The 20,306-nt window shown below is 45.9% G+C and overlaps 1 protein-coding gene across 1 annotated transcript; it reads left to right on the forward strand.

Annotated features, from left to right (window-relative positions):
- Positions 1-118: 118 nt before the first annotated feature.
- LOC311111240 (uncharacterized protein) lies at positions 119-19,726 on the forward strand (the record flags this gene model as incomplete). The annotated part of the gene is made up of 11 exons (XM_084153953.1): positions 119-237; positions 1,423-1,503; positions 16,958-17,010; positions 17,363-17,494; positions 17,708-17,845; positions 18,100-18,233; positions 18,425-18,545; positions 18,702-18,841; positions 19,016-19,051; positions 19,285-19,320; positions 19,538-19,726. Exons 1-11 carry the CDS (start codon positions 122-124, stop codon positions 19,724-19,726), a joined length of 1,176 nt encoding a protein of 391 aa, XP_084010079.1. The 5' UTR covers positions 119-121.
- Positions 19,727-20,306: the final 580 nt, after the last annotated feature.

The raw sequence follows: 20,306 nt of genomic DNA on the forward strand, positions 1-20,306 counted from the left end.
AATCTGTACATGTGAGACATTGATAAATTAAAACATATAGCTGTTTTGCAGAAGTCCAGCGTCTTCGTTCTCGAGGCATCAAGAAATTATAAACAAGGCTGTCACGGAGCTCGCCAGGGACATGGGTCAGCTTTGCGCTGCGACACTCTTACCATTTGGTGCCATCTACGTTGTTTTTCTTTGGGATTGTGGTGCCAGTTCTTTAATAAAAACAAGATTTGCAGTGCTCACTTCAGGGTAAGTTGATAGTCCGCGCATTTTTGAGGGAACGTTGTAGATATCAGTCTGTTATTTCCTGTCAGAAAATGAAATAAAATATAGGACACCTGATCAAAGCTTAATAAAATGCATGCACATTCAAATGAAGGATTGGTAGGAAATGAATAAAACTGTCCAGTAACTTGCTATCCGGTTGGACATGGTGATGAATGTGCTATTTACACCGAAAAGTAACTGCATTTAATATTTCTGTGTGATGTGTGAGAGACAATAAAAACAATACTTTGCTTGTGAAAAACGTCGACAATCAGTCAAAGAAAGACCACCACGTTGCTCCACTCATTAAGCCTATCTACCCAATGATCCGTGCGTCCCCGAGTAAACGTGGTTGTGATGTGATGTGAATATTGAATGAGATCACTCAGTAGCATGCCATCTGTAAATTCTGCCCATAAGGTGACATAGGTTATTAAGGTGCGCACAGAGAGGTCTGGACCAGGGAGAGGGAGTTCATAGCCTACATACAATCCTTTGAATGAAGTGGGCAAATTATAGACCACAAGAAATTTGAAGCATCTAATTTTGCTCAGAAATTATAATTGAATTCCGTGCTATTACCTCTTAGTTCAGCATTCCAGTTGTAAACGATTTCATGATATTATTATTTTCCTTTATTTTTTCAAGTAAATGTCTTTGTGATAGACCTCTGTATTTTCAAATGAGTTATTGTGTTTCTTAATCCTGGTCCTGGGGACCGAGAGGGGGTGCACATTTTTGTTTTTGCCTTAGACACACCTGCTTCAAATCATCCAAAGCTTGGTGATAAATGCACTTCTTTGCTGGGTTATTTAACTAACGTTTTCTTACAAAAAATGCAATCACAAGCTGGCCACTGCATGGCACAATACATTTTCTATAACTTTCATGTTGAAATATTATGGCTGCTTCACATATAATAGTTGCTGCCATAGAATTGTGATGATGTATTGTACCATGATGTACTAAAGTAGCCATAATGCTTGGGAACTCTGGCTGCTTTGAAAGGGAATTTCCACTATGAAATAACTACCAATTTAATTGAGTGACTCTCTCTTTAATACCACTCCTATTACTATAGTAACAACATTGTTACCTGGAGCTAGGAGCTCTCAGTAACCATTACACTGTTATCTCTCTCGTCTTTTTTCTCGTGGCTTTGTAAAGGGAGGAGTGTCCGGAGAACAAGGTAGTTACAGTGGAGTACCCCTGTATTACAGCAAGGGGCACGGATGGCACCTGTCTCAGGTAAGAGTGTCCCATCCTTTAAAAAGAAAAGAAGAGCCGCAACCTTTACGACAGGGTTTCCCAAACTCGGTCCTTGGGGCCCCCCTGGGTGCACGTTTTGGTTTTTGCCCTAGCACTACACAGCTGATTCAAATAACCAACTAATCATCAAGCTTTGATAATTTGAATCAGCTGTGAAGTGTTAGGGTAAAAAACAAAACGTGCACCCCTTGGGGTCCCGAGGACCGAGTTTGGGAAACGCTGCTCTATGCAATAATTTAATAGCAATGTTTCGACAGCCAAGCTGTCTTCATCATGGTTTAATGACAAACACTGCGGGTTACTAGTTTATATAGAGTTTCAAAGGACACACACAGGAGTCTGTAATCAAGGCCAGCTGTGGCATGATTTCATTGGTACATTTACAAATATCAATAGAACAAAGAAAAAAGCATGAATGGATTACATACGATCATAGATACAATTAGCCTACATCATATAGACCTCCAAACACATTATTTACAATGGATAACAAAAACACTATCACAGGAATGGCTTCAGATCAAACTCTATGTTGAGACCGAAGGGAGTGAGGGTCTTTAAATTAAAGATCCAGACGGCCCCTTGTTTTAACAATAAATTGTCAAGGTCACCCCCTCTCCTAAGGAGGGTGACGTGTTCGATGCCGATAAAGCGAAGGGATGAAATAGGGTGGTTCGCTTCCGGAAAATGTCCCTCCCATCATCCTGACAACCATCCACCATACGGAATGTCCTTAGAATCACACCACTCTACCAATATCCTCCACACACACACACACACACACACACACACACACACACCACACACACACACACACACACACCAGAAACCCCCAGCCTGCAGGTCTGGTTTAAGTCCAGAGCATTTGATCTGTGTACTGTCAAGGTTATAGCACAGCAATAGAAGTTGTCTCATTTGATTCTTGGCTCCAGACGAGATGTGTGTGTGGTGGTGGTGGAGTTTTAGCTAGTTTTCTCGTTTTTAGTGCCATGTCTCCCAGGGAAGCGTGGTAAGGCCTGTCTCAGGCTGCGAAATATCATTTAGATGATGGCCATGCATGAAAATGATTCTGTCTGGTCTGCCTAACCGTGCAAGCAGAGTGAGTTAACCATATAGCTCAGTGAGTCCTGGCAGTCTGCAGGCTTTCCCATGTCTCCACCTCTGGGGTTGGGGTTAGCACAATTACACTGGGTTGTTGTGGTGTCGGGCAGCAAACCCACACAGCCACTCTACTAGAAACAAAGAGCCAATGAGAGGCATTTGTTTTTTTTTCACTCCAATGAGGGTGAATCAGAAACAATCAACCCACTGGCATTGTTTTTGATCTCTGTCTCAGGCGGAGGTCAGTACAGACGATGCCAACTCAAACACACACAGTTGTTACCCAGTTTCTTTGTCTGTCTGTCTGAATGAATGAAAGGTCAGAGCTTACCCATCCTCCCCTTCCTGAGTCAAGGAAAACCTCTCTCTCTCTCTCTCTCTCTCTCTCTCTCTCTCTCTCTCTCTCTCTCTCTCTCTCTCCTCTCTCTCTCTCTCTCTCTCTTTCTGAGTTGGCTGCTGTGCTGTCTCTCCTGGCAGGGTAGAGAAGGTCTGTGATGATGATGAGAGGAAGGAGCACTCTCAGCTCTGTGTCTCTGTGATGTTGATAAACCAATAAACACTCTTCCCCAGATTACTGTGTTGCTCTGCTTTAAACACCCGGCTGATGGCTCATTGGTCGAGGAGAAGACACTGATAAACAGCATGCTATACTGTTTGAGTTAGGGCGCATTGCAAAACCTCAGAGCTGCTCCCAGTCTGTCTCTATACCAGAGAGACTGGTGACAGGGCAGCACATGGATAAAGAGCTAGCACTTTATGAGTCAATGTGATATAAAAGTCCTCCTTTATATTGCTTCACTATTCCATCATGTAGTCTTGACAGGGGATGTGCTAAAATAACTGATTATATAGATCCAGACTGTAAATCTGTCTCTCTACACCAACTTCTCCAATAGTGATAGATGGATTGAGGGATGAAGGGAGGTATTTGGGATTCGGGTATAGCAGGTTAAGGGTCTGTTTCCATGTCTGTTTTCACTTCCCTACTAGTCCAAACTGTTGTTGTTGTACAGTGGTAAGACTGGGCCCCCTGGGAAGAGGGCAAGTATTTGGGGATGTGGTATAGCACCTCTCCACCTAAACACACACACACACACACATATTCATCCACAGGCCAGAACGTGTGGTCAGGTCTGAGTGAAAAACTGTTACAATCCCAAGTCACATATGAGGTGGAGAAAAAAGAGAGGGAGAAAAAAGCTATTTACTAGCTAGGTTTCCATCCAATTGGCGACAGATTTTCATGCAAATATTCTAATATCTGCATAAAGAAAACGGACTTGTTGTGGATAAAAAGTAGTGCGTGATGACATAGTGCACACAAAATGTACTTTTTCATATACCGAATAAAAATCTAAAGTTCAATGTGTTTTCATCACAGATAGTTTTGTTACATAAACTGTTGCATTAAATAGCAAATGTGCCTACTCTGGTCTTGGCTAATGCACTCTAGCCAACAGCTCGCAGATACAGTGCGGCTAGGTTGTGCAGGTACTGGGTAGGCTAGTCTACATAATGAGATTGTTATGGATAAGAGGGAGAATTTTTGATGTTGTCAAGCATAGATCATTATGTCACCAGAATAGGACCCTCAATATTTTTTGGAAATGAGCATCAAACTCATCACAGTGCACTTTCAACATCCTGCAAAGTTCTTCATCATTTATTCACACACCATATAATTGCGAGACTCAAAGTTTACTTCAATATGATGGTTATTATATCAGTATTTGCACAAGGCGTTTCCACCGCCATTTCTCGCATAATACATTTTACAAACACAAAATGATCCCACCATCTAGAACAAATAAATTACCGGTCGGCATTTATAAAATTGTACCTAAACGTCCTGTTTCCTTCACAGCTGTCGTGATGTCGTGATTTTTTTTATACGGTATGACTTTACTCGCATACAAACTGTGGATGATAAGGTGGTTACTGTTAATGTTTCTCTAGTTTGCTTCCAGACATATCTAACGTCTTAGTCAAAACGGCTTTGGGCTGCATTTGCATCAGTGAAATTTCCTTGCTGTCATTTCTCTCTTGGCTCACTTATGAACATTTTATTATTTTCTAAATATCCCATCCATCTTACTTGTCATGTCTGGGCCTGAGTGGGGATTCCCTGAAATGAACTGAGGTGAACTCAGTCACTCACTGGGCCTGCCTTCCTGCCACACACTCATCAAACCTCTCAAAGAAATCACAATAATTTATTTACGTAATACTCAGTTCATTCCTGCCCGACCACTAGATTTCCTCTGCAAATCCCAGTTAAACCTGGCTGTCTTATCTCATTATACAGGGTGTGTTCTGCACCCAATCAGATGCCTCTGTGACCGGGGTTCCATCAGAAATGCCAATTCTGAGCATCCCCTTTCCCCTGTGTGTCAACCACTTGGCTTTCAAGTGGTCTGTGTTCATTAGAAAGACAGACCCGCTCCAGGCCTGGTCTCAATCTGCCCGTCCACACGACACAGCTTTTCTATTTTAACTGTGACTCTGCCTTCGTTTGGAAGGCTGAAGCCTTGACAGGGAGAGAGAGTCCAGGCCCCAGGCCCCAGTGTAGCCCAGGGTTTCCCAACCAGTTTTTGTACCAGGGGGTGTACCAAGGAGTACTGTAGTACCTTGGATAACCCCTTAGAACTTGACTTAAATTCTGATGTCAGCCAACCATCTGAGGGACTGGTCACAAGCATCTCAGGGAACGGAGGTTGAGAAAGCCAGGGCTAGTGTATGAGTTACGTGCCCAGGCCCAGGCCTCCTCACACAGGACTCCCTCCTCAGGGATGGGGGGGCGATGGGGGCTGATGATGACGCCAGGGAGAGGGTCTCGGGTGTCATTGTCCCACAGAGAGCTGTGTAGAGGATGTGTAGAGTTTCAGCCATTAAACCCTGAGATAACACCAAGCAGGGAGATGCAGAGTCTGTCTGGGGCCTCCAGGCCAGGGTGAACAACACTCAGGCTATTCACACTGGCTGCATTCCCCTCTTCTTCTCTCCTCTCCTCTTTCTCTGAGTGCAATGTGTGTGTCCTCCCTGGTGTTAAAGAGTACGTAGTGAGTGATAATGTGTGTGTCAGTCGAGTGTGCGTGTATGCATGTGTCCTAGGCTCTGACAGCTGATGCACATGCAGGCCCAGAGCATATGTACTACGTAGCTACTACCTCCTTAGTGTTATGCTCTCTCTCTCATCACTCTCTCTTTATTTGTTTCCTTGTGGATTTACTGCATTAGCCTTGGCTCTCACCTCTGCAGTGTTCTCGCTGTGGGCTCCGTACTCACTCACTCCCTCACCGCTCTGCTCCCCCATACAGCCCCTACATGTCGACAGGCCATGGTGGGGCCGGCTGTAAACAAGACTGTGACATGCATGGCAGGGGGAACAGGAGAAGAGAAGGAGGAGAGTAAGGGAGGGGAGAAGGAGGGGAAAACGTTAAGAATGGAGGTATTTTTTAAATCCAAATTAAATAAACCTGGATTCTGGCAATGCCGTGTGTTCCCCTCTGCAGTGGCTTGCCTGGAAAGCCACATCAAGTCCTTTAAAAAGGATCAGGAAGGGGAAATCACAGGAGGGAGGGAATCTCTATAGGTCAGAGCTCTGGCTTTTATGAACCTCTGTATTCTGCTGCAATTGGTGCCCGGTAGTCCAGTTGATGTGGTGGAACCCCAGTGGAGTCAAAGCCAGTAGTGTTGGAGCTAAAGCTTTAAAGTGTAATGAAGGATTCAGCACCAGAACAGCACCACCTCACTACGCTCTCTCTTTCTTGTTACCGCTCTCTCCTCCTTCTTTCTTCTCCTCCTCTCTCTATCCCTCTCTTTGCAACAACACTGTTGTAGTACATGTGGCTGCCTGCTGTAAGGTCTGAAAACCATCCTATCAGAGAGAGAGAGAGAGAGAGAGAGAGAGAGAGAGAGAGAGAGAGAGAGAGAGAGAGAGAGAGAGAGAGAGAGAGAGAGAGAGAGAGAGAGAGAGAGAGAGAGAGAGAGAGAGAGAGAGAGAGAGAGAGAGAGAGAGAGAGAGAGAGAGAGAGAGAGAGAGAGAGAGAGAGGAGAGAGAGAGAGAGAGAGAGAGAGAGAGAGAGAGAGAGAGAGAGAGAGAGAGAGAGAGAGAGCCAAACTCTCACAGTCCTGTCTCTCTTTTGTGCTCTGGTTTTATCATTTAAGCAGGCGAGAGGTGTTTGTGTGTGTCTGGGGCACATAGCTGAACTCTACTAAGCCCCCCTGTGATTCGCTGTCCAGGGCTCTGAGAGGTCTCCCCCCTACAAGCCATAAAACAAGCGACTATATAACACATACATCATACCTACCCTGGTAAGCCCTGTCTGTCAGTCAATCACTGGCACTAAATTGATTAACAATAAATAGAGAAATTAGGTGCTAAAACGAGTCATGTCAGAGTCAGGAAAAACATAGTGAAGAATGGGCAGAGGCGATGTGATTTAGGTCCGGAGCAACAGGCTCCGAAGCAGTAACGAGGACCAGATGCCTGCGTGTGTGTGTGTTTGTGTGTGTATCCAGTCAGGTCTGAACCCCACACTGTGCTCCACTAAGGCTCTGACAGGGTTACTATCTTCAGCCAAGTCCTCATCAGACTCACCACACTACAGCAACCAGCACGTTAGCCACGAAATGAGGAGAGAAATATCTCACCACTTCCACCCAATTGTACAAGCTTAGGTGATAAAAGGTTCAGAGAGACATGTCTTCTCTTGCCAAGAGTACATCAGGACAGCTCATTCACCCTAAACACATAGTGAAACTGCCTTTCATCACACATTGTTTACGTTGCATCTAGGAGTTCCGGGGGTGTCCTATTCTAACTAGTACACTTCTTCCTCGTGTGTTTTGAATGGCGATCAAGCTGTGGGAAAATGAAACTGTTTAATTTGTTTCACACAATACTGTTCTGAGTACTGCCGTAATACTGTTTCATTACAGGGGAAATATTATCAATTTCTCTGTTTCTCACAAAACACTTTTTTACAAGGCCTGAGGTTCACTTCCTGTCTTTAATGGTGAAGTCTAATCATTTGCGTAGATCGGTATTATTGTTGGACCCCAGTAAATATCCAGTAATCATTTTACATATTTTTCTAATTAACATTCACCTGAACAGCGCTCTGTACAAACACAATGCCTGTTATTCATTACAGTTCCACAGAGCAGGGGTAAGCACATTTCTGCCCTTGTATGGGTATGATGTAACACTAATATCTCAGCAATACAAATCACCCACCAATTGATTAAGGCCTGTAATGGCACCGTCAGCATGTTGTTTGAAGTACAGCACAGAGAAGCAGCCGTGTGCTGTATAGACAGTAAATGTTTTTATATCACAGAATTGGAAAAAAAGGGGGGAATGAAGGAATGAAAAGGGGGGGATGAAATAAAGAAAGTTTGAAGTGGTAAAGATGAGGAGTCACGGTCGGACACAACAAACATAAATCTCTCCATGCAGTGGGGCAATTTCAACCCTCCCACCTCCAGGCCGTCTCCCTCTGAGTCCTGGAAGGTTCTGGAAGGCCAAGTCTTATCAGTCCATTACCTTGAGCCCTGGTTAAGGACTTTGGTGTGATCTCAGCGTAAAATCCTTAAAAAACACCAGACTGTAGCCTGGTTTCCTGCCCTGGCAATAGAGCACTCACAGACACGTCATTAAGACAGATCCATCATTAGTTTGGCTTTAGACTCCCTTCTCAGTTACTGGCTGCTCTCACTACATTACCTATAATCTGGACCTCATCTCTCTCTTAGGCCCTTTATTGTCCTCGTAGGGTCCATATTCTCTCTCTCTCTCTCTCTCTCTCTCTCTCTCTCTCTCTCTCTCTCTCTCTCTCTCTCTCTCTCTCTCTCTCTCTCTCTCTCTCTCTCTCTCTCTCTCTCTCTCCGTCATCAGGTAAGGCTCCAGGCCAGGTCACATGTCTGTCTGTTGTTGAGAGGTTGTGAGCGGCTCAGAAGGGTCAGAGATGGCACATTCCTGGGGTGACACCCGGCCCTGGGTTGACCCCAGGGTCACAGTAGCCAGCGGCCCTTCATATTGCCTGGGGGGAACTGAGGGTGGGCGCTGGCACTGGGAATAGACCTGGGAGCTTTAGGGCCTGTAATGAGAGGGGTCATAAAAGAGAGGGAGAGTGACAGAGAGGGATAGGGGGCTCTTTGTCACTCTTTGGCCCAACATTAACTGGCTTTATGAGTGGTGGTATACCCTTTTCACACTACCGTGCAGACCCAAACCATTCTGTGCTATGCTGGCTCTGATATATTATTTTCACATTGTCCTTCCTAGCACGGTTCCAACAATTATGGTTGATGTGTCACCAGGTCAGCCGTGGGAATAGGGATAGGCTGTTAGAATTTTAGAACAGGCTTTGGTGATGGAGTGAGGAGCTGTGAAGACAGAAGCGGTAGGAGGTGGGTTAGAGGTGGCGAAGGAGTGTTGGTGCTTTTTGGGAACTGTAGCGTGGCTGTGCTTGTGGAAGTGGTGCAGACCTCCTGTGCTCTCAGTGAAAGCATCCTCTGTCTGACTAACAGCCTCCCCACTCTGATGTGTCCCCAGAGAGACCGCAGGCTGGAAGTGTGCTGACAGAATAAATAAACAGAGAGAGGACACGCTCACGTCTCAGCACACCTTCACATATACTCACACTGTCCAAGAACAATATGCTTATACACTAACACCCTTACCTACCCACAAACACCTTTATATAACAGCCTATCACCCTGCTGTATGAGGAAACACTAAGAAAACAGACCCTCTTAAAAATAACACCCTAATCAATTATACACACAGGACTGACGCTTTTACTTACAGTTTTTCTCGATTGCTAAGACACATTTCTTGAAAGCTGCTCTCCTTTTCTCTTAACTGTGAACACAAAACCCAATTTTCAAGCTACATTCACAAAACCTCAGACTCTTCTTGCAAAACCAAACTTTCACCTCAAAACAGTTCAATCTGTGCTCAAAACTGAACTATGTTGTCAAATCGTGCCCCGAGTCAATCAAAAATAAAAAACACTACTGAACAGTCACTAAACACTACGTAGAAAAATAGAAAACACAATGCTCAGGACATGAAGCTGGAGAAATAAATGTTTATTGTTCACTGTAGGCTAAATGCATGTTGCAAAACAAAAAAAAACTGTGCATTTAGCACTTGTACAAAAAGACAAAACAGAAATCTTGTGCATTTACATGTAGCACTTGTAAAAACAAACAGAAATCTTATGCGTTTGCCACTTGTGTACAGTAAGCCCATGTAAAAATAAAGTACAAAAATATACAAATAAGTGCATTACTCAGCCACAGCATCATGTCTCCGTACTGGGTCAGGCCACAGGACTTCATCCACATCACAGGCCACATTTTGTCTGGCCAGGCAACGGGGGAAAAAACCCCTGGCATGCCGTATCCAGGCTTGGCATGCCTCCACACCTATGTCACCACAGGCAAGTCCCATGGCTTGCAGGAGATTTACCCTGGTGTAAGGTTGGCGTTCATATACCTTCCACCGCCATGAGGAGAAGAATTCCTCAATGGGGTTTAGGAAAGGGGAGTACGGTGGAAGGCAAAGATTGATAAAACCTTGGTTCATATTGTACCACTCTCTAACCTGGAGGGTTCTGTGAAAACTCACATTGTCCCAAACAACAACATAGATGGGATGCTCATCCTGCTGCCCTAACAAAGCATCTCGCATGTGATTGAGGAAAATGAGGAGCTGGTGAGTGTTGTAGGGCCCCAGGTTGGCATGATGGTGGACAACCCCATGATTGCTGATGGCAGCACATAATGTGACATTGCCACCACGCTGCCCAGGAACACCAACAATGGCCCAATGGCCAATCACATTACGGCCTCTCCTTCTCCTTTTGGTGAGATTAAACCCAGCTTCATCCATGTAGATGTATTGATGGGGTCTTTCCATTGCATCCAGTTGAAAAACCCTCTGTAGAAATAGATATAGTTTTGTAAGTGATACGGAAAAAGTGATTTAGGCCACTACAGTAAATCACTACTTATAGTAATCAACATTGAATGTGTCTGGATATATGCCAACCTGTACATACTGGAATCTTTGCTCTTTGACTCTGTCTGAGTTGCGATCAAAGGGCACTCTGTATAGCTGTTTCATGCGCAGTCTGTTGCGCTTGAGGACACGATCAACAGTAGAGAGGCTGACACTGTTGATACCCTCAAAATGTAAATGGTCCTCAATGATCTTCTGCTGAATTTCGCTCAGTTTAATGGCATTGTTCTAACGGACCATATCAACAATTAGGGTCTCTTGGTGTGGGGAGAACATACCTGTCCTCCCACCCCCATGTGGCAGTCTTTCAATTCTACAAAAAGAGAACATGGAGTTACAAAAAATATACATGGAATACTAGGCCTACAAACAGTTAGACCAACCCTCCATTACAATACTACAGTACATTGGTACAGTGATGTACTGAAACATATATTTACTTACAGTATACTGTGGTACAGTATATAGTATGTCATACAGTAATTGCTGTCAAGATTTACATACTGTACTATAATGTCAAAAAAAGGTAATTACATGGACAAGAACATGGTCAATCACAGTAGCTCTGATTTCATCAGATATTACTGTTCTTTGTCTTCGCTGACCACCTCGACCACCTCGACCTCCTCTCACACGAACTCTTCCTCTCAGATTTCTATCCATTGTAGGGCCTCACAAACCAGTGCTCTCTGAACTGGCTTACTGTATATGTTCCCTCACATCATTAGCCACAAGTGTGATCAATTTTGAGTTGTTGTGTTCAAGTGGTGACACCTGTGCTCTAATTGTGTTTGACTTTTGTCACCTGTGCTCACCATTATGCAGCACGGGTGCATCACAATGAAAATGTGTTGGCAAGTTATGTCTAAACAGGTGAAAAGTGCTTATGGTTTTGCCAAAAGAGTGATTGATTCAATCAGTGGGTTCAGGCAACTGAGCATTTGGTTCAGACAATAGGGTTTAGTGTTTTAGCAATTGAGAAAAACTGTAAACACAAAGACGGGAGACAGACTATCATCCTCACACAGAGAGGCACTTAGACAGGATAACATTCATTCAAAAACTGCAAAGCACACAGCACACCCACACCCACATAAAGACATCAACATGACAGATATGTAAGAGCAGAAACACACAAACACACTGCCTCTCCTGTCCTGAAGTGTCGAGGGGTCAGTGACCTCCACCGAGGTCCACTTCCTGTGTTTCTGACTCACAGAGCACCACATGAAGGACCATCAAGCACAACTGACACAAAAGCTACATCTCTCTTTTTTTCACTCCTTCTCTCTCCCTCCATCCTCCTCCTCTCCTCGACGTGTCAACATCTCCCTGTCTCATTTCCTCCTCGCTGCGTTTCCATTGCCACAACAACCCCCTTAAGTCATCTCCGCTGTCTCTCTGAGGAGTCTGGGAGTTGACCGAGTAAATATGATACATAACGTTGCCTCACTAAAGTGGCACAGGGCATCTAATGATACTGTTGTCCCTCTTCGCTATATCCCCCATATCTAGAAACAGAAACACTATCTGAGGTCCAGGGAGCAATCCTGTACTGAGTGAGTGGAACTGTTAATACATAGTGACTTCAGTCTGGTTTATGGAAAGCATCATTCTAGATTGGTCTCTGCTCTGCTCTCTCTGTGTAACCTCAGTGCTGTCTGTCCAGGCTGTAGACGGTTGGGGGCGGGGTGGGGGGGGGGTCTATAATTAATATCCAGTCTTGTAGTGCATTCCTGGGTGGGTCTATAATGAATATCCTGTCTTTGTAGTGCATTCCTGCCACAAAAGCACAAATAAATCACGCCAGCCTGGATGGAAAACAATAACATTGATCTCTCTTCCCTGGAGGGAAACCCTTGCTAAAGTACATAATCTGGCGTGTAAAGTGATCCTGCTCTGGCCTGTACTGTGGATCCTGTCTTGCTATTCCTCCAGCGTCTCTGTGCTGTTTTTGGCAGCAGCAGTGTAGTGTAGAGCCTGTGTGGGCCCTCGGTACGTCCCTCTCTCTGCAGGTAGTCACTGGGTCACCACCAGCACCAAGGAGGACCAGGGGAGCACAGGGACAGGGATGCCCAGGCATGGTGCTCCTAAAACGGACTCATAGCTGGGTGACTTGCATGGTCAGACAGACCTGGTGGGTCTGTGTGACTTGCATGGTCAGACAGACCTGGTGGGTCTGTAGGCACTTTGTTAGAGTGTGGAGCATTAAGAGAAGCAGTGTCTAACAGCAGGAATACCCTCAGGGTGACACAGGGACTATACTCATCTTCTGAAGGAACTTAATCAGACAATATGCTTGTGAAGGACATGTTGATGCAGAATGTAGAAACACAGAAGAATCGAATGGGCAGGAAAATACCATAGAATCCGACCATCAGTATTGAAAATCTGGGAGTAGAGAAAGATACTCTCTTAGAAAAAAGGGTTCCAAAAGGGTTCTTCGGCAGTCCCGATAGGATAACCATTTTTGGTTCCAGGTAGAGCACTTTTTGGTTCCAGGTTGAACCCTCTGTAGAAAGGGTTCTACATGGAACCCAAAAGGGTTATACCTGCAACCAAAAAGGGCTCTTCAAAGGGTTCTCCTATGGGGACAGCCGAAAAACTCTTTAAGGTTCTAGATAGCACCTTTTTTTTCTAAGAGTGTACTCTCCTAACCTTGTTAGTCACCTAACCTTGATGTTTGTCTGTATTGTGAAGAGAGCAGAGCAGATAAGTGAAGGAAGAGCCTGGTCTGGTAGCTCTCCTCCTTAAGGCTGTGCTTAACAGTCCTGTCAGTGTCACACATCACTCTCACTAATAACCCATGCCCTGTTTCTTGACATTAACAAGATGCACCCAATTACTGACTGCTCTGGGCCCCAGGCACACACGCACACACACACACGCACACACACACACACGCACACACACACACACACATGCATGCGGGGGAGCATGAGAAGCGGTTATCTCACTGTGGAGGACAGTGATGTAGCTTTAGTGGTTTGGCCTTTTCCCTTTTAGATCAGAGAACAGTGTTCATCAACAGAGACCAACCCCTACATTCCCAAACATCAACAGACAGGTCATCACACTGTGTAACTAATAAACTGAACAGTTTATACAGACCACTGAAGAGCCGTTATCATCAATCAGAGACACCTCTAGCATTTACTTTGACATTTTAGTCATTTAGTAGACGCTCTTATCCAGAGTGACTTAGTTAGTGCATTCATCTTAAGATGGCTAGGTGGGACAACCACAGATCTCAGTCATAGTAAGTACATTTTTCCTCAATAAAGTAGCTATCAGCAAAGTCAGAGCTAGTAAGGGGGGAAAATGTCAAGTTAGCTCATGAAAGAGTTTCTTTCTTTTTTTTTCAGGTCCCAGATCAGGGGCAGTGTGGGGTCAGGTCTCTGTGTGAGTGACAGGCTGTCTGTTGATGTTTTGAGTAGAGCAGTGGACACAGAGCAGAGGTTGTGTGTTGATGTTATGAGTGGACACTCAGAGAGACCAGAGGCTGCCAGCCATAGCCTCCCCTTGCTGGCTGTACATCTCCAGACAGACAGACAGACAGACAGACAGACAGACAGACAGACAGACAGACAGACAGACAGACAGACAGACAGACAGACAGACAGACAGACAGACAGACAGACAGACAGACAGACAGACAGACAGACAGACAGACAGACAGACAGACAGACAGACAGACAGACAGACAGACAGACAGACAGACAGACAGACAGACAGACAGACAGACAGACAGACAGACAGACAGACAGACAGACAGACAGACAGACAGACAGACAGACAGACAGACAGACAGACAGACAGACAGACAGACAGACAGACAGACAGACAGACAGACAGACAGACAGACAGACAGACAGACAGACAGACAGACAGACAGACAGACAGACAGACAGACAGACAGACAGACAGACAGACAGACAGACAGACAGACAGACAGACAGACAGACAGACAGACAGACAGACAGACAGACAGACAGACAGACAGACAGACAGACAGACAGACAGACAGACAGACAGACAGACAGACAGACAGACAGACAGACAGACAGACAGACAGACAGACAGACAGACAGACAGACAGACAGACAGACAGACAGACAGACAGACAGACAGACAGACAGACAGACAGACAGACAGACAGACAGACAGACAGACAGACAGACAGACAGACAGACAGACAGACAGACAGACAGACAGACAGACAGACAGACAGACAGACAGACAGACAGACAGACAGACAGACAGACAGACAGACAGACAGACAGACAGACAGACAGACAGACAGACAGACAGACAGACAGACAGACAGACAGACAGACAGACAGACAGACAGACAGACAGACAGACAGACAGACAGACAGACAGACAGACAGACAGACAGACAGACAGACAGACAGACAGACAGACAGACAGACAGACAGACAGACAGACAGACAGACAGACAGACAGACAGACAGACAGACAGACAGACAGACAGACAGACAGACAGACAGACAGACAGACAGACAGACAGACAGACAGACAGACAGACAGACAGACAGACAGACAGACAGACAGACAGACAGACAGACAGACAGACAGACAGACAGACAGACAGACAGACAGACAGACAGACAGACAGACAGACAGACAGACAGACAGACAGACAGACAGACAGACAGACAGACAGACAGACAGACAGACAGACAGACAGACAGACAGACAGACAGACAGACAGACAGACAGACAGACAGACAGACAGACAGACAGACAGACAGACAGACAGACAGACAGACAGACAGACAGACAGACAGACAGACAGACAGACAGACAGACAGACAGACAGACAGACAGACAGACAGACAGACAGACAGACAGACAGACAGACAGACAGACAGACAGACAGACAGACAGACAGACAGACAGACAGACAGACAGACAGACAGACAGACAGACAGACAGACAGACAGACAGACAGACAGACAGACAGACAGACAGACAGACAGACAGACAGACAGACAGACAGACAGACAGACAGACAGACAGACAGACAGACAGACAGACAGACAGACAGACAGACAGACAGACAGACAGACAGACAGACAGACAGACAGACAGACAGACAGACAGACAGACAGACAGACAGACAGACAGACAGACAGACAGACAGACAGACAGACAGACAGACAGACAGACAGACAGACAGACAGACAGACAGACAGACAGACAGACAGACAGACAGACAGACAGACAGACAGACAGACAGACAGACAGACAGACAGACAGACAGACAGGGCCCACATCTGCTGTCCATTAGCCCAGCCTGGCCCTCTCTTCTCTGGACACACTGACTGGAGGGACATGAGGTGGCAGGCCTGGAGAGAGATGTCCTTCAGGCCCCTGGCCAGAGCCCCTAGCAGACCCCCAGTATTGTCCCATCCCATCCCCAGCTCTCTCCATCACAACACAACAAAGCTATGAGCCACAGATTAAAGCGCCAGTCTGTCATGTGGCTTTAATCAGGCCCTGGCCAGGCCCATAGTTTTGTAGGTTTTTTATCATTCAGAAGAGGGAGTGGGGGAGGGTCTTAGAGGAGTGATTTAGGGTTATGTTGCATAGAGGTTGGAGAAGAATAAAAGCAAGTTGTTATCTTCAGGGAACCTTGAGTGAGGTACCATGCTAAATTCCCTCCATCAAGAGCGTGCAGTTTTCGGGGCAGGAGTTGTGTGTTTCCCCCCATAACCTCCACCCCCCTCCTCGTCTATGGTCTGTGTTATTTTGGTTCTGTGATTCTATGAGTGTTCCAATATCCCTTTCCATCGTTTCCTATTCCGCAGTTCCATCCCTAATGCCTGTAACATGTGGTGTTTTGGTTTGCTGTGTGTGAGGATGATGCTCTTTGTTCAGCTGTCTCTTGACCACCTAGGCTAGTGTTGTTGTGAAGTGGGGAGGGAGGTGAGGGATCTGGTGCTAATGAGGAGCTTTGGTCCTAAAGACAATTGACAGGCTGGGTGTTACCAGAGAGGAAGAGGCGAAGCGAGAGTGTTTTCTCCTGTCAAAATCTGTCCACGATTAGGAAACTGATAAGCAGAGAGATAAGTAGACCACCTGCCTTCCCTCCTTTGGGACAACGACTCCCATTGTTAGGGCGGAGACATGAGCATCTTGTCATTATATACAGTATTTCTGGTGTTTCACATTTAGTGGCTTTGTAGATCCATTCAGTATGTGAAGGGAAGGATACAGCAGCTGGGATATGAATTATTGGCTCATGCTACTGTCTGTCTGTGTGTTTATCCACAGGAGGAAATGCTGTGAGGGCTTCAGGTTTGTGATGGGCCAGTGCATACCTGAAAGTAGGTTAAAAAAATACACCAGTTCTACTCACCCCAAGTCAGATTCTATACTCAGTGCCTGTAATTACACCTGGGCACCTGTACACAGACAGAATGCAAATTACTTACGCCAAATTAACCCATTATTGAACTGCAAATTGTATCGAAGAGTAAAATAGATGTAATTCCATAAATTGTCAATACTGTACAATGACACACCATGACCACTAGAGGGGGCAACATTACAAAGGAATACCCTTGAGTAATATTATTGGCCATCCAAGGTTATTATTGAGCTGTTAGCTTTGCATGTAAGGTCCTATCTGTTCATGTCCCTATTGATGAACCAATCCCTCCCCTTTATCTGCTCCAGATGTGGATGTGTGTTCTGGCTCCCCCTGTGAACAGCAGTGCACCGACAACTTTGGACGGGTTGTCTGCACCTGTTACCCCGGATACCGCTTTGATCGAGAGAGGCATCGCAACCACCAGACCTACTGTTTAGGTAAGTCCACTACCTGTTTATCTGCCAATCAGAGGTTTATCAGCCTGTTTATCAGCCAATCAGCATTGTCTTCTTTTGTATAAATCTTTATTTAACATCCTGCATCAGAGCAACCGCTCTCTCTCCCTCACTATGATTAGAGCAGCCTAAATGCAGCCTTAATCAGAGGGTGTAAAGTAACAGCTGGTGTTGTGTCTCCCACACCACCCACAGACATAGATGAGTGTGTGGAGTCCGACGGCAGTGTCTGTGATCACGACTGTGAGAACACCGTGGGCAGCTTCCTGTGTCGCTGTCGCAGTGGTTACATCCTGGCACCGGACAAGCACTCCTGTATACCCAGTCACAACCGTGGGTGTTCAGTATACTACTATATTTTACTCCTACTGTCTACATGAGCCTGGCTACTACAGCTACACTACCTCTGGGTTTAGCTCTCCAGTACCTTCCTGTGTGTCTTCAGCCTGAGGGTACAGTGTATGTGTTTGAGACGGTAAACATAGACTACTAGACTTTCTGTTTGTGTTACTTATTCTGTAGTGTTACTTATTCTGTAACAAGCCTGTGTCTCTGAGAGTCTCTTTGTCTCTGTGTCTTTCTGTCAGTGAGCTCGTCAGGGAAGTCTGACACCCTGATGAGTGCTGGCTCCTGCTCCCTCACCTGTCAGGACTTTGTCAACATGAGGAACAGCCTGCTGCAGCTCAAACTGAGGCTGGGCAGCACTCAGTCACCTAACCAGGTACATCTACATCACAACACTAACTACTGCACATCTTACTTACACTGTTGTTCCATACAAACACAGAGATACACTAACCAGAGATACACTAACCGTAAACTAGCCTCGCCAGACTTGATGTCTCACAATGGAAGTCTGGCCAAATTGAGACAGGTTGTTGTACTACAACCTGTGTGTGTACCTGTCTGTAGGTGTTGTCTCCTGGCCTGGCTAACAACAGTAATAAGCCGTCTGCTGGGAGGGTGGGGAAAGGTCCTGACATCCCCGCCCTCCCTGGTCCTCCTGGCTCTCCAGGATCCCCTGGGGTCCCAGGTAAGAGTTGTCTTCTCTTTCTCTGAATCTTTCTAACTCAGTCTTTCTCTCTCAACTATCTCTCTGTTTACTGCCTATGTCAGCCGTTTGTTGGCTGATATTCAGCAGGCTGATACTCCTTGGTTCCTCTTACATCCCTTTATTCTTGGATCCCAGGCCACTCAGGATTGCCGGGGGAGAAGGGAGAGCCTGGAGAGAGAGGCCTGACCGGCCCCCAGGGGCCACGGGGAGACATGGGCCCTATGGGCCCCGAGCCTGACCTGGAGCACATCAAGAGGGGTCGCAGAGGAGCTGTGGTAATCTTATTATTTCTCCCCCAATAACATGCTGTTGGGTCTATTAGTCCAGGCAGACCTCAACACATCCATAGCTGCAGAGATACATCATTACAATAAATGTTGCATGAGAGGAGCTGTAGCTCCCACTAAAAACATTTCAACCCATATTTCTGTTGCTCCTTTTTCCAACAGGGACCTCCTGGCGCACCAGGCAGAGATGGACTGAAGGTCAGTATAACAGTCTATCCATGTGTCTGTGTATGTTTAGTAAATGCTTGTGTGTGTACTGTATGTGTTTAAACTTTCCTGTAAACGTTTCAAAGCTGGTAACTGGAACATTAACAGCAACACATTTCACCCCACCCTGAGAGCTCTGAGCTGCCAATGTGAGCTCTTATAGAAGCCTGTGTGAATGTTGGAAGTACGGAACTGGACATTTCTGGATGTTTCTTTCTCTTTAGGGTGACAGAGGAACTCCTGGTACCAGAGGTCCACCAGTGAGTCTGCTTTCTGACTTACTATATTTGCCAGCTAGGCTTTGAACTATTTATAAATGCATTTTCATCATTGTCATCTTGTTCATTCTATTCTATCTAATATCGGATTCCAAGCATACAGTAAGTCCAGCCAAAAGCACGCAACATGCCTTACAGGTTGAAATCTCATTTACTGATGTGTGGATAGAGATATTAAAACCTCCGTATCTTTCCCAAGGGACCTCCCGGCTCCTTTGACTTCCTCCTACTCATGATGGCCGACATTCGCATTGACATCATCGAGCTGCAGGAGCAAGTGTTTGGGAAGAGGCGGGGCCTCTCCTTAGACAACCCGCCCCACTCCAGCGGAGAGACAGGGTTCAGGGAGTGGGGCTCCGGACAAGGAGAGCTCATGCTCAATACCTGACCTCCATAGCCCTGCCCACGGCAACTGTCACTCAAAACGATAAGCCAACGGAAACTAACTAATCAACTGGCTCTTGTAGAGCAGAGACATTGAACTGACTCAACTGACTCCTTTCCTCCAGTGAAGCCTTGTCTCTAAAACCCAAATAGGACTGTATGAGGTGAGGAGACCTCTGATCAGTTCTCTCTCCTGTCAGAGATATAGACTATAAACAAACACAAAGAGAGAGAGAGAGAGAGAGAATGGTAAAAATGGAACCACTGGCCCTCCAAACCAAACCACTGCAAGCTTTGCCTTGCTGCCTTGATGTTTCCTTCATGCCTAGCCTGGTCTGGAATGACTGAAGAGACAGGGTATGCCTTTGCGTGCGGGGCTAAGGGTGGTGATGGTTGTAGCCCTGTGTGACTGTGTCTTTGTGCGCTCTGAGCTGAACCACTTCAAACACAGCAGGGGCTTTATCGTCTGCATCTCTTCCTGTTCCTGTCAAATCTGTCCAGTCCGAGGAGAGGAGACTCCGGTCGGTCGCTGCTTGACACTGCAGGGACCAGAATCAGACTCAGGCCCCAGACTAACTGCACCT

The sequence above is a fragment of the Coregonus lavaretus genome, assembly GCF_964263955.1.
Source record: "Coregonus lavaretus genome assembly, chromosome: 37".
Lineage (NCBI taxonomy): Eukaryota > Metazoa > Chordata > Actinopteri > Salmoniformes > Salmonidae > Coregonus > Coregonus lavaretus.